General features: G+C 34.5%; 1 protein-coding gene across 1 annotated transcript; it reads left to right on the forward strand.

Moving 5' to 3' along the window:
• Positions 1-2472: 2472 nt before the first annotated feature.
• LOC145793652 (uncharacterized) lies at positions 2473-3018 on the forward strand. The gene has a single exon (XM_082876518.1). The coding sequence runs from the start codon at positions 2473-2475 to the stop codon at positions 3016-3018; it is 546 nt and encodes a 181-aa protein (XP_082732644.1).
• The last annotated feature ends 21791 nt before the right edge of the window (positions 3019-24809 follow it).

Genomic DNA, 24809 nt, shown 5'->3' on the forward strand with positions numbered 1-24809 from the left:
AAACAGGGAATGGGGCACCTAGGGTCAACAATCACGACCATGCCCCTGCATCCGCTACAGACTTACTCGAGAATGTCGAAAATCAAATTTTGGAAGAATGAGGAAGGTTGAGGAGAACACGTCAGAATGAGAGGACACATCTATTCTCCGAGTTTCACAAACAGAGACCGCCAATCTTCACTGGTGAAACTAATCCTAAAATTGATGAAAACTGGATCTGATAAATTGAAAAGATGTTCAATACGATGGGAATAACTCAATATATTGATAGGATTGCTCTAGTAGTTTACCAACTAGAAGGGGAAGCAGATCATTGGTGGGCCCTAATTTGGGAATCGAGGGAGATCACCACAATGACATGGGCGTAGTTTAAGGAGTTATTTTAGAGGAAGTACTTCCCGAACACAATCAAGCAAAAAAAAATCCGTGAATTTTAGAACCTAGAACAACGCAAGATGACGGTGAGCCAATACGTAGCAAAGTTCGAGGAGTTGGCACGTTATACGACTTGATACGTGGCAAACAATGATGACAAAGAACGAAATTTTGAATGGGGCCTAGACCTTACAATCTAAGGAAGAGTTTTGCCCATGCGATTTCCCACTTTTGCAAATGTGGTTGACACAACACTTGATTTAGAACGAGAGGTGGACGATTCCAAAAGGATTTGGAGTTTGTGGAAAGAAAACAACCAATCCAATGTGGGACCAGAAAGAAATAGTCGAAGGCATGCAGCACAGAAGCCGTATTCTAGGGAACCCCAATAACCCCAACAATCGCAACAGCAAAATTTGAAGGAGAGTTTTCAAGCAAGACCAGCTGGGTTGATCCAGTGCTATTGTTAGCCCCAAGGTTATTCAAACTTAAATTTCTATTGATTTTGATTATTGACAAATATTATTGAATTTAGTTTGTTATTCAAAGTTTTCAAAAATAATAATACAAAGATTGTGCTTCATGATTCTAGATATTATGTAGTATTATTTTAATTTTTGGGTCTTCAAAAACATGAGCATTAGCACTTGGTTGCAAAACTGTATTCTTGTTTAACATAGGTCCAAGGGTCGACAGCAAGAGCAGCAAGGATCGACACCAGAGTGAACCTTAAGAGTTTAATTGTTCCAGAACCAAGGGTCGACACCAGAAGAGCAAAGGTCGACACCAGAGTGAAGCTAAAAAAATGTCTACAAGATGCAAGAGTTGACACCAAAAAACAGCAAGGGTCGACACTAAAAAACAGTGTACAATTTAGCCTCAAGGGTCGACACCAAGTATGATAAGAGTCGGCATCAGGAACACCTGGAAATCACCTCACGGAAGAAAAGACAGAGCAAAGAGTGGACACCCAATCTGCAAGGGTCGACACCTTTATGTCTGGGTTGTAAAAAACCCTAGCCGCCATCTTCAAACTCTTAAAGAGTTTTGAAACATCATTATTAGACAAATCTTATTCTAATCAAAAGGAACATTGGGACAACAACCTCTGACTTAGTGGAGGAAATATTCTCCACCCACACCATTCCCAAAATCTGAAAAAGTAGAAAGCTTGGAGACAACATTATCTCCATCCACCAAGTTTTGAATCTCAAGCATGGGCATCACATCTTTTGAGGAAGCTCTACCTCCAACAGATAGATAACATCCTGTACCACCCATGATCCACTTCCAACAGCTAGAAGCCTTCTCCTATGCCCAGCTCCAGTGACTAGAAGACCCACATGTGTGTGTTTCTGCTCCAAGAGAGAGATCAAGTGAAGGCTATAAAGATAGATCCTTTCAAGATTTGAAACATTAGAGAACTTCACTGAAATAGACTAATTATTCAAAGCATCATTATCATTCTCTGAGATTCTACTTTTGTACTTCCATTTTCAGATTTGAGTGAGTCCAAAATTTACTTGTGAGCTTACGCTTTCATATCTTTTGAGAGATAATATTTGTCAAAGAGGACAGTTGAACCTCTTTTTTTAGTTCTTTAGTTTCTGAGTGAAACACTTGTAAGGTGAGACATTTAGTTGAGAGATCCTCAACATATTGAAGTAAGTCCTTTGTAAAACAAAAATTCACAAGTTGGGTAAAGCTTAGTGGTGTATTGATTCATAGTGAAGAAATTCTCAATGAGGATTCTTAAGGAGTGGACGTAGGCCGGTGAGCCAAACCACTATAAATCTATGTGTTAAGCTCTTTTTTCCTCTCCTTTTATTTTTTGTGAATCTATTGATTATCTGTTGCATTTAATTACTTAATTCTTTTGAATTTTATTTTTGGACCAAATTTTTAGTAGCCCAATTCACCCCACCCTTGGGTTGCTTTCCTATTTAACAATTAGTATTAGAGCCTCGTCTCTAGTAGTGTGACTTAACCGTCGTAGAGTGGTCCGTGGCAACCCCTAGCTCCTCTCTCCCTAAAGGTCAAGCCTCAAACAGACCACCCTTCTTCAATGACACAAATTTCAACTATTGAAAAACCCGCATGATTATGCATATTCAATCTACTGACTATGAAGTTTGGAAAATCATGTGTGAGGGTCCTAAGGTACCCACCAAAACCATAGATGGTTTGCTAGTACCCAAACTTGAGTGTGAGTGGACTAGTGCTGATTATAAAGACATTCAATTAAATGCCAAAACTGTTAATATGTTGTGTTGTGCACTTGATGCTACTGAGTTTAACAGAATATGCACCTGTACCACAGCGAAAGAAATTTGGGATAAACTTGTTGTAACTCATGAGGGAACCACTCAAGTTAAAGAATCTAGAGTGAGCTTACTTGCTCATAACTATGAGCTCTTCAAGATGAAACCAGATGAGAACATATCCCAAATGTTCACTCGCTTTACAGATATTATAAACAGTCTTAAATCTCTTGGAAAGACTTACACTAATGCAGAAATTGTCAGAAAAGTCCTCCGATTATTGTCAAAAAGTTGGGAGAACAAAGTTATTGCAGTGATAGAAGCAAGAGACTTGTCAACATTGAGTCTTGATAAGCTAAATGGGATTTCTCCTAACCCATGAGATCATTATGCAAGAAGGAAAAAAAAGAAGAAGACAAGAATAAGAAGAAAGGGATAGCTTTCAAGTCTACCACAAAATCTCAAGAGAAAGAAGAAGATGCTTCAGAGGAAGATGAAGAAATGGCTTTCATTACCAAAAGATTCAAAAAGTTTGTGAAAAAGAAACAAGGTGTAAAGAAGTTTTTCAGAAAAGACTTCAACAAAGATATTCAAAATGGAGAAAGCCATAAAAAATATGAAGTGATTTGCTATGAATGTAACAAGCTGAGACATTACAAATCGGAATGGCCAGAGCTTAAAAAAATATTCAAGAAGGATAAAAAGAAAGCCTTGATCACAGCATGGGGAGAAAACAGTGATGACAGCGACTCGAAGACGGATATTTGCAAAAATGAAGTCGTAAATTTATGCTTGATGGCACTTGAAGATGAGGTAAATGATGACTCCTTTACCTTCGATGAATTACAAATTTATTTTGATGAATTGCATGCTGAATTTAAAAAATTAAGTTGAAAAAGTAGTTGTCAAAAGAAAATGATCTCAAGTTTATCTCAAGAAAAGGAATCCTTAACTTATAAGATCAATACTTTAGAAAATGAAGTCTTGACAATAGAAAAGAAGAAAGAATTCCCAAAGGAAGAAGAATTTTTCGTTTTGAAAAAAAAAAGTAGATGATTTGCAAAAGGTAAATGAAATTTTGAAAAAGGAGAAAATTGTCTTAAATGAAAACATATAAGATTTAAAAAATGTTCTTTCAAAATTCACTCAAGGTAGAGATACCTTAGACAAAATTTTCAAAAGTAAAACTTAAACCATTGGAAGAATGGGGATTGGCTACAAACCTTTTTCAAAAGCAAAAACTTCCAAAAAATCCTTTGTATATGCATCATCTAATTATTCTTATCTCACATGCCATTATTGTGGAAGAAAAGGCCACATCTCTTCTTTATGTCCTGTTAAGAGAAACTCATTTGACAGAATAAAAAAGAAGTGGGTTCGCAAAAACACTTCAACTTCCAACTCTCATGGACACAAGAAAAAATGGATTCCAAAAAGCCAACAAAAATCTGATTTTTGCAGGTGTGCTTTAGGTTAAAATCCATCTAAAACCGGTGGTACCTTGACAGTGCTTGCTCAAGGCACATGACCAGAGATAGAGCAATGTTCTCAACCCTTAAATCCAAAGACGGAGGTCACGTAACCTTTGGAGACAATAGTAAGGGAAAGATCATAGGCGAAGGTAGTATTGGTAAAACTTCCTCACCCATTATCAAAAATGTGTTGCTTGTTGAAGGTTTGAAGCATAACTTGCATAGTATTAGTCAAATGTGTGATAAAGGCAATCATGTTACTTTTGAAGAATCCTGCTGCACTATTAAAAATTCTGCTGATAACAGAGTGCCTTTGTTGGACATAGGCATGGAAACTTGTATATATTTGACTTGCATAGTTTATCTTCTAATCATGATGTTAAGTGCTTATCTGCTTTAAATGAATCTGGATGGTTATGGCACAGGAGGCTAGGACCTGCTCATATGGATTTGCTTTCAAAACTTTCAAAACTTGACTTGGTCGTTGGTTTACCAAAAATTGATTTTGAAAAAGATAGACTCTGTGATGCTTGTCAACAAGGAAAACAAACACGAGTTTCTTTCAAATCCAAAAATATCATTTCCACATCTAGACCACTACAATTATTGCATATTGACTTATTTGGACCATCTAGAACCTTAAGTCTTGGAGGAAAATCCTTTTGTCTTGTTTGTGTGGATGATTATACTAGATTTACTTGGGTGATCTTCTTGGCACACAAAAGTGATATTTACTTTGCGTTTTCAGCTCTTTGTAAACGAATTCAAAATATGATTAGTCATGCTATTTGTAGCATTAGAAGTGATCATAGTAGAGAATTTGATAATGATGAGTTCATTCTTTTTTGTAATGAGCATGGCATTGATCATAATTTTTCTGCTCCTCTAACGCCTCAACAAAATGGTGTGGTAGAAAGAAAAAATAGAGTCCTTGAGGAAATAGCTTGTACTATGCGTTGTGAAAATGATTTGTTAAGATATTTTTGGACGGAAGCCGTCAATACTGCGTGTTATGTTATTAATCGTGCCTTGATTCGACCCATGCTTGAGAAAACGCCATATGAATTGTGGAAAGGTAGAAAACCCAAAATTGGTCATTTTTGTGCATTTGGTTGTAAATGTTTTGTACTTAATAACAATAAAGAAAATCTTTGGAAGTTTGATGCAAAATCTAATAAAGCCGTATTTCTTGGTTATGCAAATTCTAGTAAAGCATATTGTGTTTTTAATGAAAGAATGTTACTTGTTGAAGAATCCATACATGTTGCCTTTGATGAATCTAACTCATTTGCTTCCAGGAATATTGCTATTGATGATGTTGCAGATTCCAATCCAAGAATTGAAGGCATTTACTTATTGAAAAATGATGAACTTCATTCTTTGGAACCCAATATTGAAGTCTCTATGGAAGATCTTCAAAAAGAATATACCCATCCAACGAAGGAACATGATCTACCCATAGAATGGAAGTATGCTCATGGACATCCCAAAGATCTCATTATAGGGGATGCCACACAAGGTGTAAGAACTCGTTCTTCTATTCATAATGTTTGTGGCAATTTAGCTTTTGTTTCTCAAATTGAGCCAAAAATCTTTTCCGAGGCTGAACATGATGAAAATTGGATTTTTTCTATGTAAGAAGAATTAAATTAGTTTGAAAGAAATGAAGTTTGGTTTTTATCTCCTCGTCCTAAGGATCATTCCATTATTGGAACAAAATGGGTTTTTCGTAACAAAATGGATGAATCCGGTGTTGTTATACGAAACAATGCTAGACTTGTTGCCCAAGGTTATAATCAAGAAGAGGGCATTGATTTTGATGAAACTTTTGCACCCATTGCACTTCTTGAAGCCATTCGCATGTTGCTTGCATTTGCTTGTTTTAGAAATTTTTAACTTTACCAAATGGATGTGAAAAGTATTTTTTTAAATGGGTACATTTCGGAGGAAGTGTATGTTGAACAACCTCCCCATTTTGAAAACCATAAACACCCGGACCATGTTTATAAATTTTCAAAAGCCTTGTACGGTCTGAAACAAGCCCCTAGAGCTTGGTATGAACGTTTGAGCAATTTTTTTATTGAGAAAGATTTTCCTCATGGAAAAATTGATACCACTCTTTTCATAAAAATCAAAAATGATGATATGCTTATTGTTCAAATTTATGTTGACGATATCATATTCAGTGCTACTAATAAATCTTTGTGCGAGGAATTTGCTAAGGATGTGCAAGGAGAATTCAAAATAAGTATGATGGGAGAGTTGATATATTTTCTCGGATTACAAATAAAACAAACTCATGATAGCATTCATCTATCTCAAGCTAAATATATCAAAGATCTCCTTAAAAGGTTTGAAATGGACTTGTCCAAACCTGCAGCAACTCCCATGAGCACATCAATTAAAATCGACAAAGATGAGCAAGGTAAACCGGTAGACGAAAAGAAATTGAAATAAGGCACCATTTTCTACGATATCATGTACTTAAAGGTGACATTGAACTCGAATTTGTGCCTACAAGCCAAAAATTGGCCGATATCTTTACCAAGCCTCTCAATGAGGAACAATTTTACTTTATACGAACTGAGCTTGGCATGTTAAATATTCCTATGTGTTATTATGCTTTTTTGAAAAATTTACTGTAAATTACACTAGTTTTTGCTTATCAGGACCCTTAAGGGTCGACCCCCTACTCTATAGGGTCGACACCCTGTGAACTAGTCCTGTGCTATTCATTGCTTTTTAGGGTCGACACCTCTCTTCAAAGGTGTCGACACCTGAGTTGTTTGAGGGCACTGCTTTTAAGTGTCAACCCCCCTTTCCTAAGGGTCGACACCTATCCTTGGCCAAGGGTATGCTGCGCGACCCTTTCATATTCGAAGGGTCGACCCCTCTGTTCATGAGGGTTGACACCTTATCAGGGATATATATATACCACGACCCTTTCCATCTTTCTTGCGACACCTATCAAATCCCTAGACTTAGCCCATTTTCTTATTTCGGTGTCTCTCTCCGACGATCCTCATTCCAATCTTCTTCCATCCTCCTCGCAACCTTTCCTTCTTCTCTCCATGGATTCTCAAGGTCCTCCTCCAGTTCCAACAAGAAAACGTCCTCGCTCCTCCACCTCTTTAGCCACCACCACTATCTCTTCCCCTGTCCAACACTTCCAGAACAACGAAGCTTGATCCGTTTTCAACAACGATTTCAACCGACGAAAGGTAATCTCTGGCAGAACCATTGATCTTGCCTTCATTGACAAACATTCCATTCCTATAAAAACTTGGTTTGACAACCAAAAATGGTCATCCCTATTAAAACTTGACTGTGACATTTACCCCACACTTATCAAAGAGGTTTTTGAAAATCTCTCTTATGATGCCCAATCTGCTCCCTATACCCTTGATTGTTTTTTCAAGGGTGTGTCCTTTATGTTAAATCCCACTGTCATCAACTCCATTTTGAAAACTTCCAATGATAGAAAAAGGGTCACACCAATAGTTGCTCTTCACCTACTCCACTGCACTCATCTTACCGGTCTTCGTTTCCTCACAAATAACCCTGATTTAAATGGTCATGTCACTGTCTCTGGGAAAGGCCTTTCCCTCGAAATGAGACTACTGCATTACATCATCACACACAACATCATTCCCCGCTCCGGCTACTTTGATGCCATCACTTATGGTCATACTTTTCTCATTTGGGCCCTAGCCATTGGTTATCTCATTGATTTCAGTTTTTTGGTAACTCACAACATTGTTAATGCTCACAAACAAAATAATTAGACCCTTCCCTACGGAATGATTTTCACAAAAATTTTCAAGCATTTCAAAATTGATCTAAAGGGGGAAGAAAACAATGAAAATTTGAATTTGTGGGCCCTAATTCAGGAATCTAGGGACATCACCACAATGACATGGGCACAGTTTAAGGAGTTATTTTTGAGAAAGTACTTCCCAAACACAATCAAATAAGAAAGAATCAAAGAATTTCAGAACCTAGAACAAGGCAAGATGACGGTGAGCCAATACTTGGCAAAGTTCGAGCAGTTGGCACGTTATGCGACTCAATACGTGGCAAACGATGAAGACAAAACACGAAAATTTGAATGGGGTCTAGACCCTACAATTCAAGGAAGAGTTTTGCCCATGCGATTTCCCACTTTTGCAGATGTGGTTGACACAACACTTGATTCAAAACGAGAGGTGGAAGATTCCAAAAGGATTTGGAGTTTGAGGAAAGAAAACAACCAATCTAAATGTGGGACCAGAAAGAAATAGTCGAAGACATGCAGCACAAAGCCATATTCTAGGGAACCCCAACAACCCCAACAGTTGCAGCAGCAAAATTTGAAGGAGAGTTTTCAGGCAAGACCAGCTTGGTTGATCCAGTGCTATTGTTAGCCCCAAGGTTATTCAAACTTAAATTTCTATTGATTTTGATTATTGACAAATATTTTTGAAATCAGTTTGTTATTCAAAGTTTTCAAAAATAATAATATAAAGATTGTGCTTCATGATTCTAGATGTTATATAGTATTATTTTAATTTTTGGGTCTTCAAAAACATGAGCATTAGCACTTGGTTGCAAAACTCTATTCTTGTTTAACACAGGTCCAAGGGTTGACACCAAGAGCAGTAAGGATCGACACTAGAGTGAACCTTAAGAGTTTAAGTGTTCCAGAACCAAGGGTCGACACTAGAAGAGCAAGGGTCGACACCAGAGTGAAGCTGAAAAAATGTCTACGTGTTCCAAATGCAAGGGTCGACACCAAAAAACAGCAAGGGTCGACACTAAAAAACGGTGTACAATTCAGCCTCAAGGGTCGACACCAAGTGTGATAAGAGTCGACACCAGGAACACCTGGAAATCAACTCAAGGAAGAAAAGATAGAGCAAAGGGTCGATACCCAATCTGCAAGGGTCGACACCTTTATGTCTGGGTTGCAAAAAACCCTAGCCACCATCTTCTAACTCCTAGAGGGTTTTTATGACATCATCATTAGACAAATCTTATTCTAATCAAAAGGAACATTGGGACAACAACAACCTCTGACTTAGTGGAGGAAACATTCTCTACACACACCACTCCCAAAATCTGAAAAAGTAGAAAGCTAGGAGACAACATTATCTCCATCCACCAAGTTTTGAATCTCAAGCATGGGCATCACATCTTTTGAGGAAGCTCTACCTCCAACAGACAGATAACATCCTGTACCACCCATGATCCACTTCCAACAACTAGAAGCTTTCTCCTATGCCCAGCTCCAACGGCTAGAAGACCCATATGTGTGTGTTTCTTCTCCATGAGAGAGATCAAGTGAAGGCTATAAAGATGGATCTTTTCAAGATCTGAAACATCAAAGAACTTCACTGAAATAGACTAAGTATTCAAAGCATCATTATCATTCCCTGAGATTCTACTTTTGTACTTCCATTTTCAGATTTGAGTGAGTCCAAAATTTACTTGTGAGCTTACACTTTCATATCTTTTGAGAGATAATATTTGTCAAAGAGGACAGTTGAACCTCTTTTTCTAGTTCCAAGCTTATGGCATTTTATGCCAGGTGGAGGCAAATTTTACACCAAGACCGAAATCCCTAGAATTTTTGAGAAACCATGGCTGCCTTAGAGAGTAGATTTTATATTTCTTGTGTTTTGGTTAATCTTTTTGTATCAAGGAACTGATCTGTATTTAATGACTCGAAGAATTTTATCTGTAACTATTATTAATATTTCCCTTTAGAGTAATTACTTATATTTTATACTTAATTCCATGTATAATGTTGTGTATCTGCTAGTTAAACCCTGGTGTATTGTCGTACTATATTGCCTTGATGTTCCCAAAATTTGGGGCATTACACTTTTTGCCCCAATAATTTCTAGAGTTGTTTACAACTATAAAGTTCAGTACTCCACCATCTCTGATGGCCGACCAAGTGATATCAAAGAGCAAAATGCAACTGCTGACCTATTTGAACAGCATAACTCGGCAATAAAAACTCTTCTTCCTTCTACCGAAGACAATGAAAGTTTTGGGCCAATTGTGGGAGCCAAAAAAAATATATATCAGTTTGTTGGGTTAACCCAAATAAGGCCTGCCAAGGGGCCAACTATTGGGCTTATTCGGCCTATTCGCCATCTATAAAAGGAAGGCACCTCATGATCTCTTTGCTCCACACAGACACTCTTTATTTCCTTCATCTTCTTTCTCTGGATCTAGTGACTATCTTTATCATCGGAGTATTTCCGGCCGACAACCCTGGTTGGGTGGCACCGACTATACTCACCTTTGTAGATCTATATGGACAAAGCTCATCTCTTCGTTAGATCTCTACAATCCATGTGAGAGGATTTTCCCGGTCTCTACAATACCACATGTCATTTTCATAATAAGTTTTAGAATAAAAATTCATAATTCATAAAAAAATAAAATTTTATAATACATAACATTTTTAATAATACTTTAAATCCATAAATTTTATCCAGAAACATTAATATATAATTCAAATTTCTTCTACACATATGTTGGAAATGGTTATAAAATTCTGGATAAAACCAGAATTTTTTCCATAAGTTTGGTCTATTTTTTAGGTGGGCCCCGTGCGTCGATTTTCACGGGTCAAAGTGGTAACGCGTTCTATGCCGCGCTGTGATTCACGTGGTATATTTGGTTGCTCAAAACCATTACCGAGTAAATGGAAAATTGAAGCCAAAGTGTGCTCCATGGAAATGATGTTTTGGTGGAAATTCCTTAAGGTTGTAAAATGGCTTGTCCCACATTGATTTGGTGGGAAGTTTTGAATGGGTTTGTAAGGCATGTGTTTGGTACTTGGGGTGTGCCCCAAGGGGTACCCAAGTGTTTTAGAGGAAGAGGTTATGGGCAAAATGGACCAGACCCATTGGACCCAAAAATCACCACACACGCGCGCGCGCGCGCTGCCGCCGTCCGTTCGTTTTGTGGTATTTTATTTTCTAGTTTCAGTATCAAGGAAAATAAAATTACAGTATTTTCTAGTTTTAGTAACAAGAAAAATAAAATGATTTTGTGTTATAATTTATTTTCTGGTTTTAGTAACTAGAAAATTAATTTGTGGTTTGTTTTTCTGATTTTTTGTAATCAGATATTATTTCGGTATTTTATTTTACTAGTTTAAATAACAAGGAAAATAAAATTATTTTATGTTATAATTTATTTTCTGGTTTTAGTAACTAGAAAATTAATTTTGTTAATTTATCATAGTTCTTTTGACTTTATCGTAGTACATGAGAGAATTTGTTTCTGGAGTAAAATATTAATTTACAAACAAATTTCATTTTTATTACAAAGAAACCTTTGTGGCAAGTTTAGTTTCTTTATTGGTTTTTTGAATCATTTTTAAATTTCTGTGTGTGGATCTGTAGTCGTGAATAGTTTCTACATATGAGTCGGAATAATATATATATATATATATATATATTCACAAGGACTTTTGCATGCATATTTAATTAGTTTATTTATATACAAATCAAACTTATTAAATGAATGTATGTTTTGTCATTTTGGAGTTTAAAATTCAAAACGCATTGAATTTTATTTATGAGTTGAGAATCTTTTTATTTCATGATGCAAATTTTGGGATCATGCATTATTAATTTATTTTGTTAATTCATTATTTTTAGTTGATGCGTTTGATATGCATGTATGATGTCAACTCAAGTTATTTCTTAAGAAAAATTTCATGTGATTTGGAATGTTAAATTGATATGTTGATTAATTTAAGTTTTTCCAATCAATTTTAAATGGGTGTTTAAACACCAGAGAAATTTAAACATGAAGATGTATGTAGTTATATCGTTTCATTTAATTGGAAAGTAAAATTTAAGAAATCTTTTATGTTGATTTTTAGTTTATTTTGAATTATGTGACATGAGATGTCATTAATAATTATTTTACTTGCGTAGTAGAATTTGTTAAACCATGAAACATTTTATTAATATGGGGGTGTATCTCTTGCATTAGTTGAGATAATTTAATTTTCTTCTGTCACAAATATTTTTATGACAGTGACATTTATTTGTTATTGAGTTGCAAGAATGTATACAATCAAATGGGTTTTTGAATTGTTTGATTCTTAGGCAAAATTTTTTATGAGGATATGATTTTTAATTCTGACTTGAGTAGTCATAATTATTTTGGTTTTTTCTTGAATTTGTTTTGAAATTCATTGATTTATATTAGAAGTGATAGGGGTGGTGAATATGATGCACCATTAAATGAATTTTGTGCACAACATGGTATTATTCACTAAACTACAGCACCTTATTCTCCACAGCAAAATGGAATTACTGAAAGGAAGAATAGAATCCTAAAAGAAATGATAAATGCCATGTTACTAAGTTTAGGCTTACCACAGAACTTGTGGGGGGAAGCAATTTTGTCTGCTAATTATGTTCTTAATAGAATATCCCACAAGAAAACCAACAGCACTCCTTATGAATTGTGGAAAGGTCGACCACCTTTCTATAAATACTTGAAAGTGTGGGGGTGCTTGGCAAAAGTTGAAGTTCCTGTTCCTTAAAAGACTAAAATTGGACCAAAAACAGTAGACTGTGTGTTTATTGGTTATGCTCAGAATAGTAGTGCATATCGGTTTCTGACTTATAAATCAGAAATACCTGATATAAATGTGAACACTATTATATAGTCAAGGAATCCTGTGTTTTTTGAACATGTCTTTCCTTACAAGAAAGGACAAGAATTAAGTTCACAGAAAAGAACTTATGATTGTACACAAAGTCAAGAGACTAATGACAATCAAACACAAGAGACTAGTAATGGTCTCAACCAACAGGATTTAACTAATGATGAACTAAGACGAAGTAAGAGAGCGAGAACATCAAAATCCTTTGGTCCAGATTTTCTGACATACCTGTTAGAAAATGAACCTCAAAGCTTTAAGCCAGCAATGACAGGTCCTGAAGCACCTTTGTGGAAAGAGGCTGTTAATAATGAAATTGAATCCATTATGCAAAATCATACTTGGGAATTGGTGGATCTTCCACCAAGTTCTAAACCTCTTGGATATAAATGGATATTCAAGAGAAAAATGAAAGCAGATGGTTCAATAGACAAGTATAAAGCAAGACTTGTAGTTAAAGGTTACAGACAAAAGGAAGGTCTGGACTATTTTGACACATATTCCCCTGTGACAAGAATAACATCCATTCGCATGCTTATTTCTATAGCGGTGTTGTTTAATTTAGAAATACATCAAATGGATGTTAAGACAACTTTCTTAAACGGTGATCTAAATGAAGAGATCTATATGGAGCAACCCGAAGGGTTTGTAGTGTTGGGGCAAGAAAAGAAAGTTTGTCGGCTTGTAAAATCTCTTTATGGATTAAAACAAGCACCTAAGCAATGGCATGAAAAATTTGATCATGCAATGCTCACTAATGGGTTTAAGATAAACGAATGTGACAAATGCGTCTATGTTAAAAACACTAACCAAGGATATGTCATAGTTTGTCTTTATGTGGATGACATGCTTATCATTGGAAGCAGTCAAAACATGATCAAATCAACTAAGCAAATGCTTAACAAAAGATTTGAAATGAAAGATATGGGTGTCGCAGATGTTATATTAGGAATGAAAATTACTAAAACATCTGACGAATATGCGTTATCTCAATCACATTATATTGAGAAAATTCTTGGTAAATTTATCAAGGATGGTTTGAATTTAGCTAGAACACCTGTAGACATTAGTCTTTATTTATCGAAAAATAAAGGTGATGCAGTGTCTCAGTTAAAATACTCCCAAATCAATGGAAGCCTAATGTACCTAATGAACTGTACCTGTCCTGATATAGCTTATGCTATCAGTAAATTGAGTAGGTACACTAGTAACCCCGGAGAAGACCATTGGAAAGCGATCATTCGGGTTCTTAGATATCTAAGATTTACTGGTGATCATGGTTTGAACTTTACTCGATATCCAGCAGTACTTGAAGGTTATTGTGATGCCAATTAGATATTGGATACTAAAGATTCAAAATCCACAAGTGGATATGTCTTTACTCTGGGAGGCGCTGCTATTTCTTGGAAATCCACGAAACAAACATGCATCACACGATCCACAATGGAATCTGAGTTCAATGCTTTGGACAAAGCAGGAGAAGAAGCCGAATGGCTTCGTCACTTCTTAGAAGACATTCCAATGTGGCCAAAACCTGTGCCAGCTATTTGCATTCATTGTGATAGTCAATCTGCAATAGGCAGGGCACAGAATCACATGTATAACGGTAAGTCACGACATATTCGTCGTCGACATAATACCGTAAGGCAATTGTTGTCAAACGGAATAATCTCTATAGATTATATAAAATTTAAAGAGAATATTACGGATCCGTTAACAAAAGGTTTGACAAAAGAGCTAGTGTATAATTCATCAAAGGGGATGGGATTAAAGCCTATTACATAAGAGTCGTCATAATGGTAACCCTACTTATATGACTGGAGATCCCAAGAACTAAGTTCAAAGGGACAACTAAGTTATGTATGGCTCCCCATAAATCACCAAGGGATTAAAATTCCCTACCCATTCCTATGGTGAGAGTGATATCTACAACATATGTTGTATGCAGGGGTATAAGGATAAGCTTTGCTTTTAATGATTACTTATATCTTGATTGAGGCATAAAATCAAGACGAGTATAAGGAGATACTCACAATAAGAATCACCTATATTAGTGTCGAACTGGGGCCGGTTCTATGAGAATGAAAAGGTTAAATTCTCTAGAAACATTCATGAAAACCAAGAGCATTCAAGGCCAAAATGAACACAACAGTGAGAACCACGATGTGTTAGAAGATATTTTGTGTGAAATCTATTGTCTTGGCTCACACAAACGGCTGAACAATTCAAGGCATCGCGTCCATTGGTTAGCCAGTAAGTCTGATAGGTTATCACTAGGAAAGGTTCAAGGCCGAAAGCTACCTATCCTGATGCAAGATATTTTTGACTTATACTCTTTCGATAAAGTCTGCATATTGTTGCATTTCCGTTGTCATCAAATTCCATTCATGTGGGGGATTGTTGGAAATGGTTATAAAATTCTGGGTAAAACCAGAATTTTTTCCATAAGTTTGGTCTATTTTTTAGGTGGGCCCCGTGCGTCGATTTTCACGGGTCAAAGTGGTAACGCGTTCTATGCCGCGTTGTGATTCACGTGGTATATTTGGTTGCTCAAAACCATTACCGAGTGAATGGAAAATTGAAGCCAAAGTGTGCACCATGGAAATGGAGTTTTTGTGAAAATTCCTTAAGGTTGTAAAATGGCTTGTCCCACATTGATTTGGTGGGAAGTTTTGAATGGGTTTATAAGGCATGTGCTTGGTACTTGGGGTGGTAGTGAAATGGGTTTATAAGGCATGTATTTATAAGTTTTGAAATGGGTTTATAAGGCATGTGTTTATAAGTTTTGAATGGGTTTATAAGGCGTGTGCACCAAGGGGTACCCAAGTGTTTTAGAGGGAGAGGTTATGGGCAAAATGGGCTAGACCCATTGGACCCAAAAATCACCACACGCGCGCGCGCGCCGCCGCCGTCCGTCCGTCCGGTCGGGCGGGCTGGGCCTGGGCTTGGGCGCGGGTGCGTGGTGTGAGGTTGGGTTGGGCTTGTTCGGCCCAATACTAATCTTTTTGGGCCAAAAACATTTGAATTTAATTTTATTTTTTGGTAAAATAAAATCCAGAATTCAAATTAAACCGGATCCCGATTTTGTATCTGTTTATATTTGAACCCAACAGATTCAAATCTGTTTGAATTCAAAACCAACAGGTTTCATACCTGTTCAATTCAAAACTAGCAGCCACCTTTACATCTATAAATAGACCCATTTGGATTTCAACTCTAATTTTCGTACTCCATCCTCTGCTATAAATCTCTGCATTTTGCTGCATTTATTTTCTGAAAGAAAGAGTGTAAACACTTAGTGTGTTCGTAAGACAAACAATTTGTAGTGCTGCTATTGTTTGTAGTAGATCATTTCATCCTGAGAGATAGACGTCCAAATTCTGAAAGCACCGTGGAGAGGACAAATCTGTCTTAAGGACACAGTGTCAAACACTGGACTTGATCAGATTATAATTTGAAGAAATTAAATCAAGTAAGTTATTTAATTAATTTTTGTGTTATTGTTATGTATTTAAATCAGATTTTAATTTTGTTTTTGTAACAAAATAAAATCTGTTTTTATTTATTTATTTATTATTTCGAGTTTGATTTTTGTAATCAAACAAATTCTCTCATTTTCTTTATTTCTTTAAATTCTAGTTGTTGTTTTTGTACACAATAGAATTAAATCTTATAAATACAGTGAAGATTGTCCAACAATATACACTTTCAATCTCAAACACACTTAACATTTTTGCTCCAGACTTGGTCAATTGTGAGTAGTTTAGGTGAGATGGCCACCTAAATTTTTTTTAAAAAATCTACAAACAGGAGTCAGTAGTCAGTCTATCTTCCATTTTGTAATTTGTTTTTGTGTCGGCAGCACTGTTTCTGATAATATAAATAAAATAAGAAATAAAGCTGACATTCTCTAACTCATGTTAGAATTTTTTTTTCGGTGGCTTGGAACTCATGTTAATCTTTAACGCATAGAATTGGTTAGTCTCTCCCTCTAATGGTTTGTCTATACTTCTTTTCTTTTTGAGATGGGCTTCTCTATAATTCACGAAGTAGACCGAAACATATATTGTTAGATTTACGGAACTCACCCCGATTGCTGTTTTGATAATTTGAACTTTTTCAATATGTAAAATTCGTCGAATATTTTATTTTTGTAAAAAATCATATTGATTGGATATCGATAGTCCCTTAATCATAATACATTTTTTTTTAATAACTTATTTTTCAAATCATATTTACTATTAACGAAAATATATTTTAACAATTTATCAGGTTGAGTTTTTATTTTTTATTTTAATTCCAAACACTCTTATCGGTTGCGACATGTGATAATATCAAGTCACAAGAATCTCGAGATATATAATTCTTATAATTGAAAGTGTTTTAGAATGGGAGGAAAAAATTCATTTTGAGACCGTTGTTGCATCTTTTGGTTCTCCAATTAGTATTAACAATTTAAACTAAAAAAAATACGAACTGGTTTACTCTCATTTTTACCTCTTAAATTACTTCATTTTTTATATTTTAATGTTAAATTATTAATTTCATTTATTTAGTTCTTAAAATTTTTAATTTCAGTTTATATAATCCAATTAGAGACAATCAGCTCAAATCAATAATGATGGAAACCTAACTTAACGGGTCAAAAGATAATTTTACAATTTGAACAAGTGAAATCATACCACCAAACGTTCATGCCATTACATTAGGCAACTCACCCTACAACCATTCATTTTTTTGTGGATAAATTATAAATACACATCCTGAAATTTGATAAAAATACGAATCGCCTCTTGTGATTTTAGAAATTACATTATATCTCCTGAGGTTTCTAATTTCATTACAAATTGTCCTTTTTATTGATAAATCATCAAGTCAATTAATAGTTTTTGATGATGTTAGAAATATATTTCAATTAATAATTTAGGTAATTTTATTAATGTATAGGAGAGCAATTATGAATTTTATTTTATTTTTAGTTAATTTTGTTACATAAAAAATTCTAATAAGGGGGTATTTATAATTTTTCAAATCACATAGGGCAATCTGTACTTTAAATAAATCTCAGGAAGTATATCTGTAATTTACCCATCCTTTTTTTTATGCCTCTCATTTCAAAATAGTGATTAAAAAAAAGTGTTATTTTAGCATCAAATTAGATTTTAACGGATACTAATTTGGTAAATAATCTCCAATTAGATTATGTTAGTTGAAATTATAATATTAAGGTCTCGTTTGGAAACAAGTTATTTTAATAATTTTTTGACTTTTTACGAAAAAATGTTTAGAAAAATAGAGAGTGATGTAATAATTTATAGTGATTTTTTTGATTTTTTTTTTCGGTTAAAATATGTAATTGCCAAACGAGACTTAAGAAATTAAATAAATAAAATTAATAATTTAAAAATAAAATAAAAAATAACTATATTTTAAGAGCCCTACATGGACAAAACAAAACACCGACAATGTAATGTTGAAAAACATGGTCTGATGGCAGGGAGGGACTTTTAGAGAAGTAGTTGATATAGAACCATTTGGATGGTCCAATACAGTGGTTGGACAAAAATCAAAGAAAAAAATATAAAGAAAACTCAAATAGATAGTAGTTTAGGTTGTAATTGACAAAAATAGGGTAACTTAATATACTTGAGGTTTCTGTTTAATACAGATCTTCTTTACAATTATATTTATTTTCTGTCAGATTAAAATGATAAACTTATCCCTTAACTTTTATGTATATAAAATAATAAAATAATATAGATATTTTATTAATTTAACAATCATCTTCTTTAAGATATTCATGTCATTTCAAGAGAAATAACAATAATCTTCTTTAATTTAACTTACACAAAAAAATTGAGTTTTTTTTTTCGTGATTTCTTTTAATATTTTAAGCAATTTTTTTTTTTTAGATATACCTAATCTACATATATTTAAGAAGTATAATATTTTATATTTTTTAAAATTCACCAAATATAAAAAAAATACAAAAAACAATACATTATCTTATTTTGTTGTATTCAACTTTTTTTAAAAAGTTTTTGTACAAATTTTATATTTTTTAAATATATCTAAATTAAATTAATCTAATCTAGATATAATGGTAGAAATGAAAATGAAAAATTATATTCATATATAAAAACTTATACAAAAAATATCATAAAAATATTGTGATAGTAATATTGTTGTAAATATAAATCACGTTTATGGGCAGGGCCGGCCCTGGGCATAGGCCCACTAGGCCATGGCTTAGGGCCCCTCAAAATAGACCCAAACAAAGGTCCCTCTTATTATAACTTAGTGTAATATATTTAGTATGTTTTAAGTCTAAAAAAAAATTAAAAACGGCCCAAATTAACTTAAAATAAATTGACCCAATACAAAATTAAAAGGCACATTCAAAATTAAAATGGCTCATTCTCTCTTCATATCTAATTCCTAACCTTAATTCTTAATTCAAATTTTCCAAAAATTTGAAAGAAGCGGCACAATATAGTATTAACGAATTTCTTAAGAATTCAGAATAGCAGCACAACACATGTAAGTCTTTTTTCTATTCAATTAACGAAATATTTGTTTTGTCTTTTGCTCAATTGTTATTATAATATTGGTATTTATATATATATATCTGCATCATCAAGAAGAATTAATCTTTTGCTACCAGTGTTATTATAACATTAGAAGTTTAATAATTCACATCACATAATTTAAAGTTTTGTATTTTGTTAAGTGATGGTGGTGCTTTTGTACATGTTTTGATCTAAAAAAGTATTTTGAACTCAGCTTATCATAACTCTTAAAAGAAATTATCCGTTTGGATTTGCAAAAAGGAAAAAGACTATATTATGCAATTATGATTGATTTATTTGCTTCTAAAAATACAATAGCGAGAATCAAGTGATACTTATTAGTTATTGTAATGTAATGCTAAGTATTTTTTTGTGATTTTGACACAAATCTTGTCCTTTATCTTCAAAAAAAAATTTCGTTAAATAAAAAAAAAATTATATGATGGGCCCCAAATGATCTAGTGATGTTTATTAGTTGATTATCAGCTTCGGACCCTGAAAATCTCAAGGCCAGGCCTGTTTATGGGTCTTTTATTTTAAAGTGAAAGGTCACCATTAAGCTATATCATTGTATTTAAAAATTATGTATAAAATTTATGTTTGTATATCATCACTTAATAAGAATATATTTAGATAGAATTTAATGTTGAAAAATTGTAGAATGTAGTCATGATGATAGCAAGAAGAAATGGTAGGAAAAAGGATAAGATGGTCATTTAGAAAATTTTAGAGTATGACATGAACAATTCATGGGGCAATCTGTAATGAGATTACAAATCTCAGAGAGGGAAATGTAATTTTTCAAATGTAAGAAAGATCTATATTAAATAGAAATTTCCGGAGTGTCAGTGTAATTTACCCAAACAAATAACACATTGCTCATAACTTGAGTCCTGGGTATAGCTATGGTTGGTATATATATCATTGACAGTTTTATTGATTATATATATATATATATATATTAGTGGGTGCCACACGCAATGCGTGTGCAATTCAGATAAGTACGCATAAAAACAAATAATAAAGAAATTAATATCATAATATGTATGTTGTCTAAATGGTAAGAGTGTTCTTAATAAAATCTAAAGTCTTGGGTTCAAATCTTGCTCATACCTTTGAATAATATATTTTTATTTTAGGATAGCAAAATTTGCCACGTGACAGAATGAGAAGTTACTACACTATTAGACACCAAATCATGTACTCATATATATAATAGTATAGATATATTATTTTTAACTTGGCTACGTCGAACTTAATAGATCTGTTTATTATTATTATTTTAACTGCAGAATAAGGAGAGAGAAATATCAATAATAGATGTTAATTTTATATACCATGAGTGATCGAGTTTTATATGTACATATAATGGCAGGGGGTAAAAAGTTATAACAAAATAAATTTGGAAAAGTTATTTATAAGTCTTATTATGAGAACTTACTTAATGTGAAATCCTATGTAATTTTTTATAGAGTTTCTAGTCCTATTTAGATAGGAATCTTTTCCATAAGGTCCTATGAGTTGTAAATAAATGGTATTAGTGTACTACTATACCCCTCATTTATTTTCATCTTGTAACGCCCTCAAAATAATACATAAAATCCATCACTTTAGACATGCATTGATACAAAAGAAATCAACCATTTATATTCATCAGAGTAGTTCTTACAACAGTATTACATGTTAACAACAAAAACAAATGCCCTACAGGCTTACAGCTTTCCAAGTCAACACTTGGATACACAAAAGAAGAGTACTAACTCTATACAAAATAAGCCCTTGGCTTGATATACATGTAATACAAACAAAATAATCAAAAAGAGTCTTCAACTCCCATATCCATCCAAGCTATGTTCTTGGAGGTGGCATGCTACCTGCACCTGAAAATAATATCCCATATAGGGTGAGCCAACGCCCAGTAGAGATATGCTAAACACAGTATGAGCAATAACTAAGACATTAGCAAATGATAAATGTTTAATTCCCATAAATCAATTCATAACCCATTTCCATTACACGACCACTATGCCCATGTTTCATTTCATTTTCCATTCCCATCCAATTTCCCATTTACAACAACGGCTCCGAACCTGGCCAACAATTTTCATGAGGCAGTGACTCATATTAAACATTTCTCATTACACAATAGATAAGCCTACTAGCTATATCAATATCTCAACAGATAAACATACAAGCTGTATCCGCACTTCAACAGATAAGCTTATGAGCTTTATCAACACTTCCATAGATAAGCATATGAGTTGTATCACCACATTATCTGACAAGCATATGAGTTGTATCAGTGGAGTCCATCCCCTATCTCCTCCCAAACAACATCCGGTTTAGAAGTCCATCCCCTATCTTCCCCTAAACCGTGGAGTACATCCCCTATCTCCTCCCACACACACAACGTATATACACATAGGTTATATACACAATCAATCAATACATAACGCAAATGTATTCTATCAATCGTCATACTCTATAACATACTCAATTGATTAGTTTTAGTTCGCCTAATCATCATGCATTGTCTACAACAATCATAGCTACCCTCCACCGGTAGCCTAAAGCAATTATCTCTAAACAGATAATAAAAGCTCCAACAGATAAAATATCAATGTTTTCAAAAGTGAGCGATTAATGAATCAAACACCACCATTATACAATATAATGAGCCAATTTCATTATTTCCAACTCAATTCCATATAACCACAACTTTTCCATATTAATCATGCCAATTAATTTATACAACCAATTAGGGTTTTCTACCCTATTTCCCAATATTGACCCAACGGTCTATATATCAACAACCAACAACAACATCATTATTTTGAAACCCACAATACCCATTTTAGGATCAAAATAACAAAACCCTCTTTTAACATTTTTGAAACCCTAGGTCCCAAAATTACCCAACTTCAACACTTTATCAAAACAACCAAAGATCTATGTCAAAGACCATAAGAGTGAGTAGGAATCCCTACCTCAAAAGTTGACACCCAACGAAGAAGATGAAGAAAACGGAAATGCTCCAAATCCCGAGATTCTTGGATCAAAAGATAGCCCTCGATGATCAACAATTTTTTTATAAAGGCCAAAGGTGAGGAAACAACTCTTACTAGATCAATACCTAGAGAGAAGGCAAAGTTTTAGAGATAAAGGCTCTCAAATGGCGTTTTTGAAAAGTAAGAGAGAGAGTGAGGATGTAAAAAGTGATTTAGAAATGCCCAACTGCATTCTGATATACGACATTCCCGCTCGAGCGGAAATCACAACGCTCGAGTGTCAAGCACAAAAATCTAGACACGCTCGAGCATGAGAAGGCCCGCTCGAGCGCCAAGACACAAGAATAAAGTACATCTGCTTGAGCGCGAAAACCAGTCCGCTCGAGCGCAAATCTCCCTCTCCCAGAACTTTCACCAAGACAGCACTACCCGCTCGAGGGCCAACAAACCCGTTCGAGCGAGACCCGCTCGAGCGCAGGAAACCCGCTCGAGCGTAGAAATCACACCTGCAGAAGTTTTGCAGGGACACGAAATACTGGGAGCGTGCAATCTCCGCTCGAGCGCCAAACGACCCGCTCGAGCGGAACGATCGAAAACCTGGTGACAAGGATTTAGACCAAGGCTCGACCTACCTGCTCGAAACATGCCCAACACATCCTAAAACTCAACAGATAAGGAATTAAAGGATGACAACTAGGTATACAATCACCAACTTCACGGAACCAAAGTCCGGAACACAACAAGTATAAAAAGGGAAAACCGGGATCACTATACATCTTATAGGTTATTGTATCATTCAACATATTACGTTTTTTGAGACTTCAAGGAAAGTGGATTGTGCAGGCCATGTCCATGGGCGTGAATGTCACCTTGGTCGCAGATTCCATTGCTTGTTTGGATGTGGATATGGCCAATACTGTTGTCAAGGTTGGAGATTGTGTTTTGTTTGCTTCTGTTGATTTGGACTGCAAGTGGTTGAGGGAAAGAGGTATCATTTTTGCTTCTCCAATTGGGGAGATTTCTTATTGTGTCATGCCTATTGTTCATGTTTCACTACCATCTTATCTAATAGGACTTGAAACTTATGAAGTAATTGTTGTATGGTGCCAATTGTTCATGTGTGGTGCCGATTGTTCATGAATTTTTTATGAAGTAATTGTATACACCTATTAGTGTGCTAACATGAAAATTATTCATATGCATTATCGATTTAGGAAAATTATTTGTAAGTTCTATTATGGGAACTTATTTAATGTGAAGTCCTGTGTAATTTCTTATAGAGTTTAAAGTCCTAAGATAGGAATGTGTTCCATAAGGTCTTATGAGTTATAAATAAATAGAATTATTTTACCATTATACCCCTTATTTATTTTCAAATAATAGGTTGTTGTATCATTCCGCATATTATTTTTTGGAGGTTTTTAGGAAAGTGTATTGTGCAGGCTACGTCCGTGGGTGTGAATGTCGCCTTGATCACAGATTTCGATGAATTTTGAAAATGTTGCTGGTTTGGATGAGGATATGGCCAATATTGTCGTCAAGGTTGGAGGTTGTGTTTTGTTTGCTTCTACTAATTTAGACTCCAAGTGGTTGAGGGAAGGAGGTATGGTTTTTGCTTCTCCAATTGGTGAGGTTTGTTGTTGTGTGGTGCCGATTGTTCATGTTTCATTGTCATCTTATGTGATATGGGTTTGACAATCAATCACAACCATCCATTGGCACACTTTCGTTAGCATCCAATGACGTTATATATAGGTTGTAATGTTAACCCACATCCACAGCGTTGTTATGTTTTTTGTGTGTTACGCTCAGTTATATTTGTCTTTGAATGTGTGTTGTGTCTTTGTTGTATTCAATGTTTACATATGTGTCACATTACATTGCGCAAAATTACTGGGATTTTAATTTTTTTAATTGAATGTGGGTTGAACCCCGTCATATGATGTCGAAGTTACGGTGAGTTGGGGGTGATGGTGGTTCAAAACATGGGTTGGGTTGGGATATTATATGTTACATTTAGGAGGTTACACATTATTCATAATTCAAAAGGAGTATTAGAATGTCACATTGGGTTTGGGATGAGAAGCATATAGGCATGTCACGGTAGGTTTTGGATGTTACATGTTACATTTACGTTGTGTTTGAGATAAGAACATATGAGAATGTCACATTGAGTTTGGAATGTTACATATTGTTACATTTAAAAAATCTAGAAATCCCCTAGATATTGATTTGTGATTATGTATCAATTTTAATGAGTAAATAACAATCCCAATCAAACAATTAAGACAAATCAACACAATGATTTTAACGTAGAAAAATCACAATTCGAGCGCCTCCAATTGTGATAAAAAAAACCACGGGCAAAAGCACAAAAGAATCCACTAAGAAGACAAAAGGAATTACACAAGTGTACTCTCAATTACCTAGCGAATCCATGCCCG

Source organism: Camellia sinensis, chromosome 6 (assembly GCF_055761805.1).
Source record: "Camellia sinensis isolate YWXY chromosome 6, ASM5576180v1, whole genome shotgun sequence".
Taxonomy (NCBI): Eukaryota; Viridiplantae; Streptophyta; class Magnoliopsida; order Ericales; family Theaceae; genus Camellia; species Camellia sinensis.

Bases quoted from the DNA above. Each gene is read 5' to 3' on its own strand.
- LOC145793652 (XM_082876518.1), top strand. From the start codon at position 2,473: ATGATTATGCATATTCAATCTACTGACTATGAAGTTTGGAAAATCATG.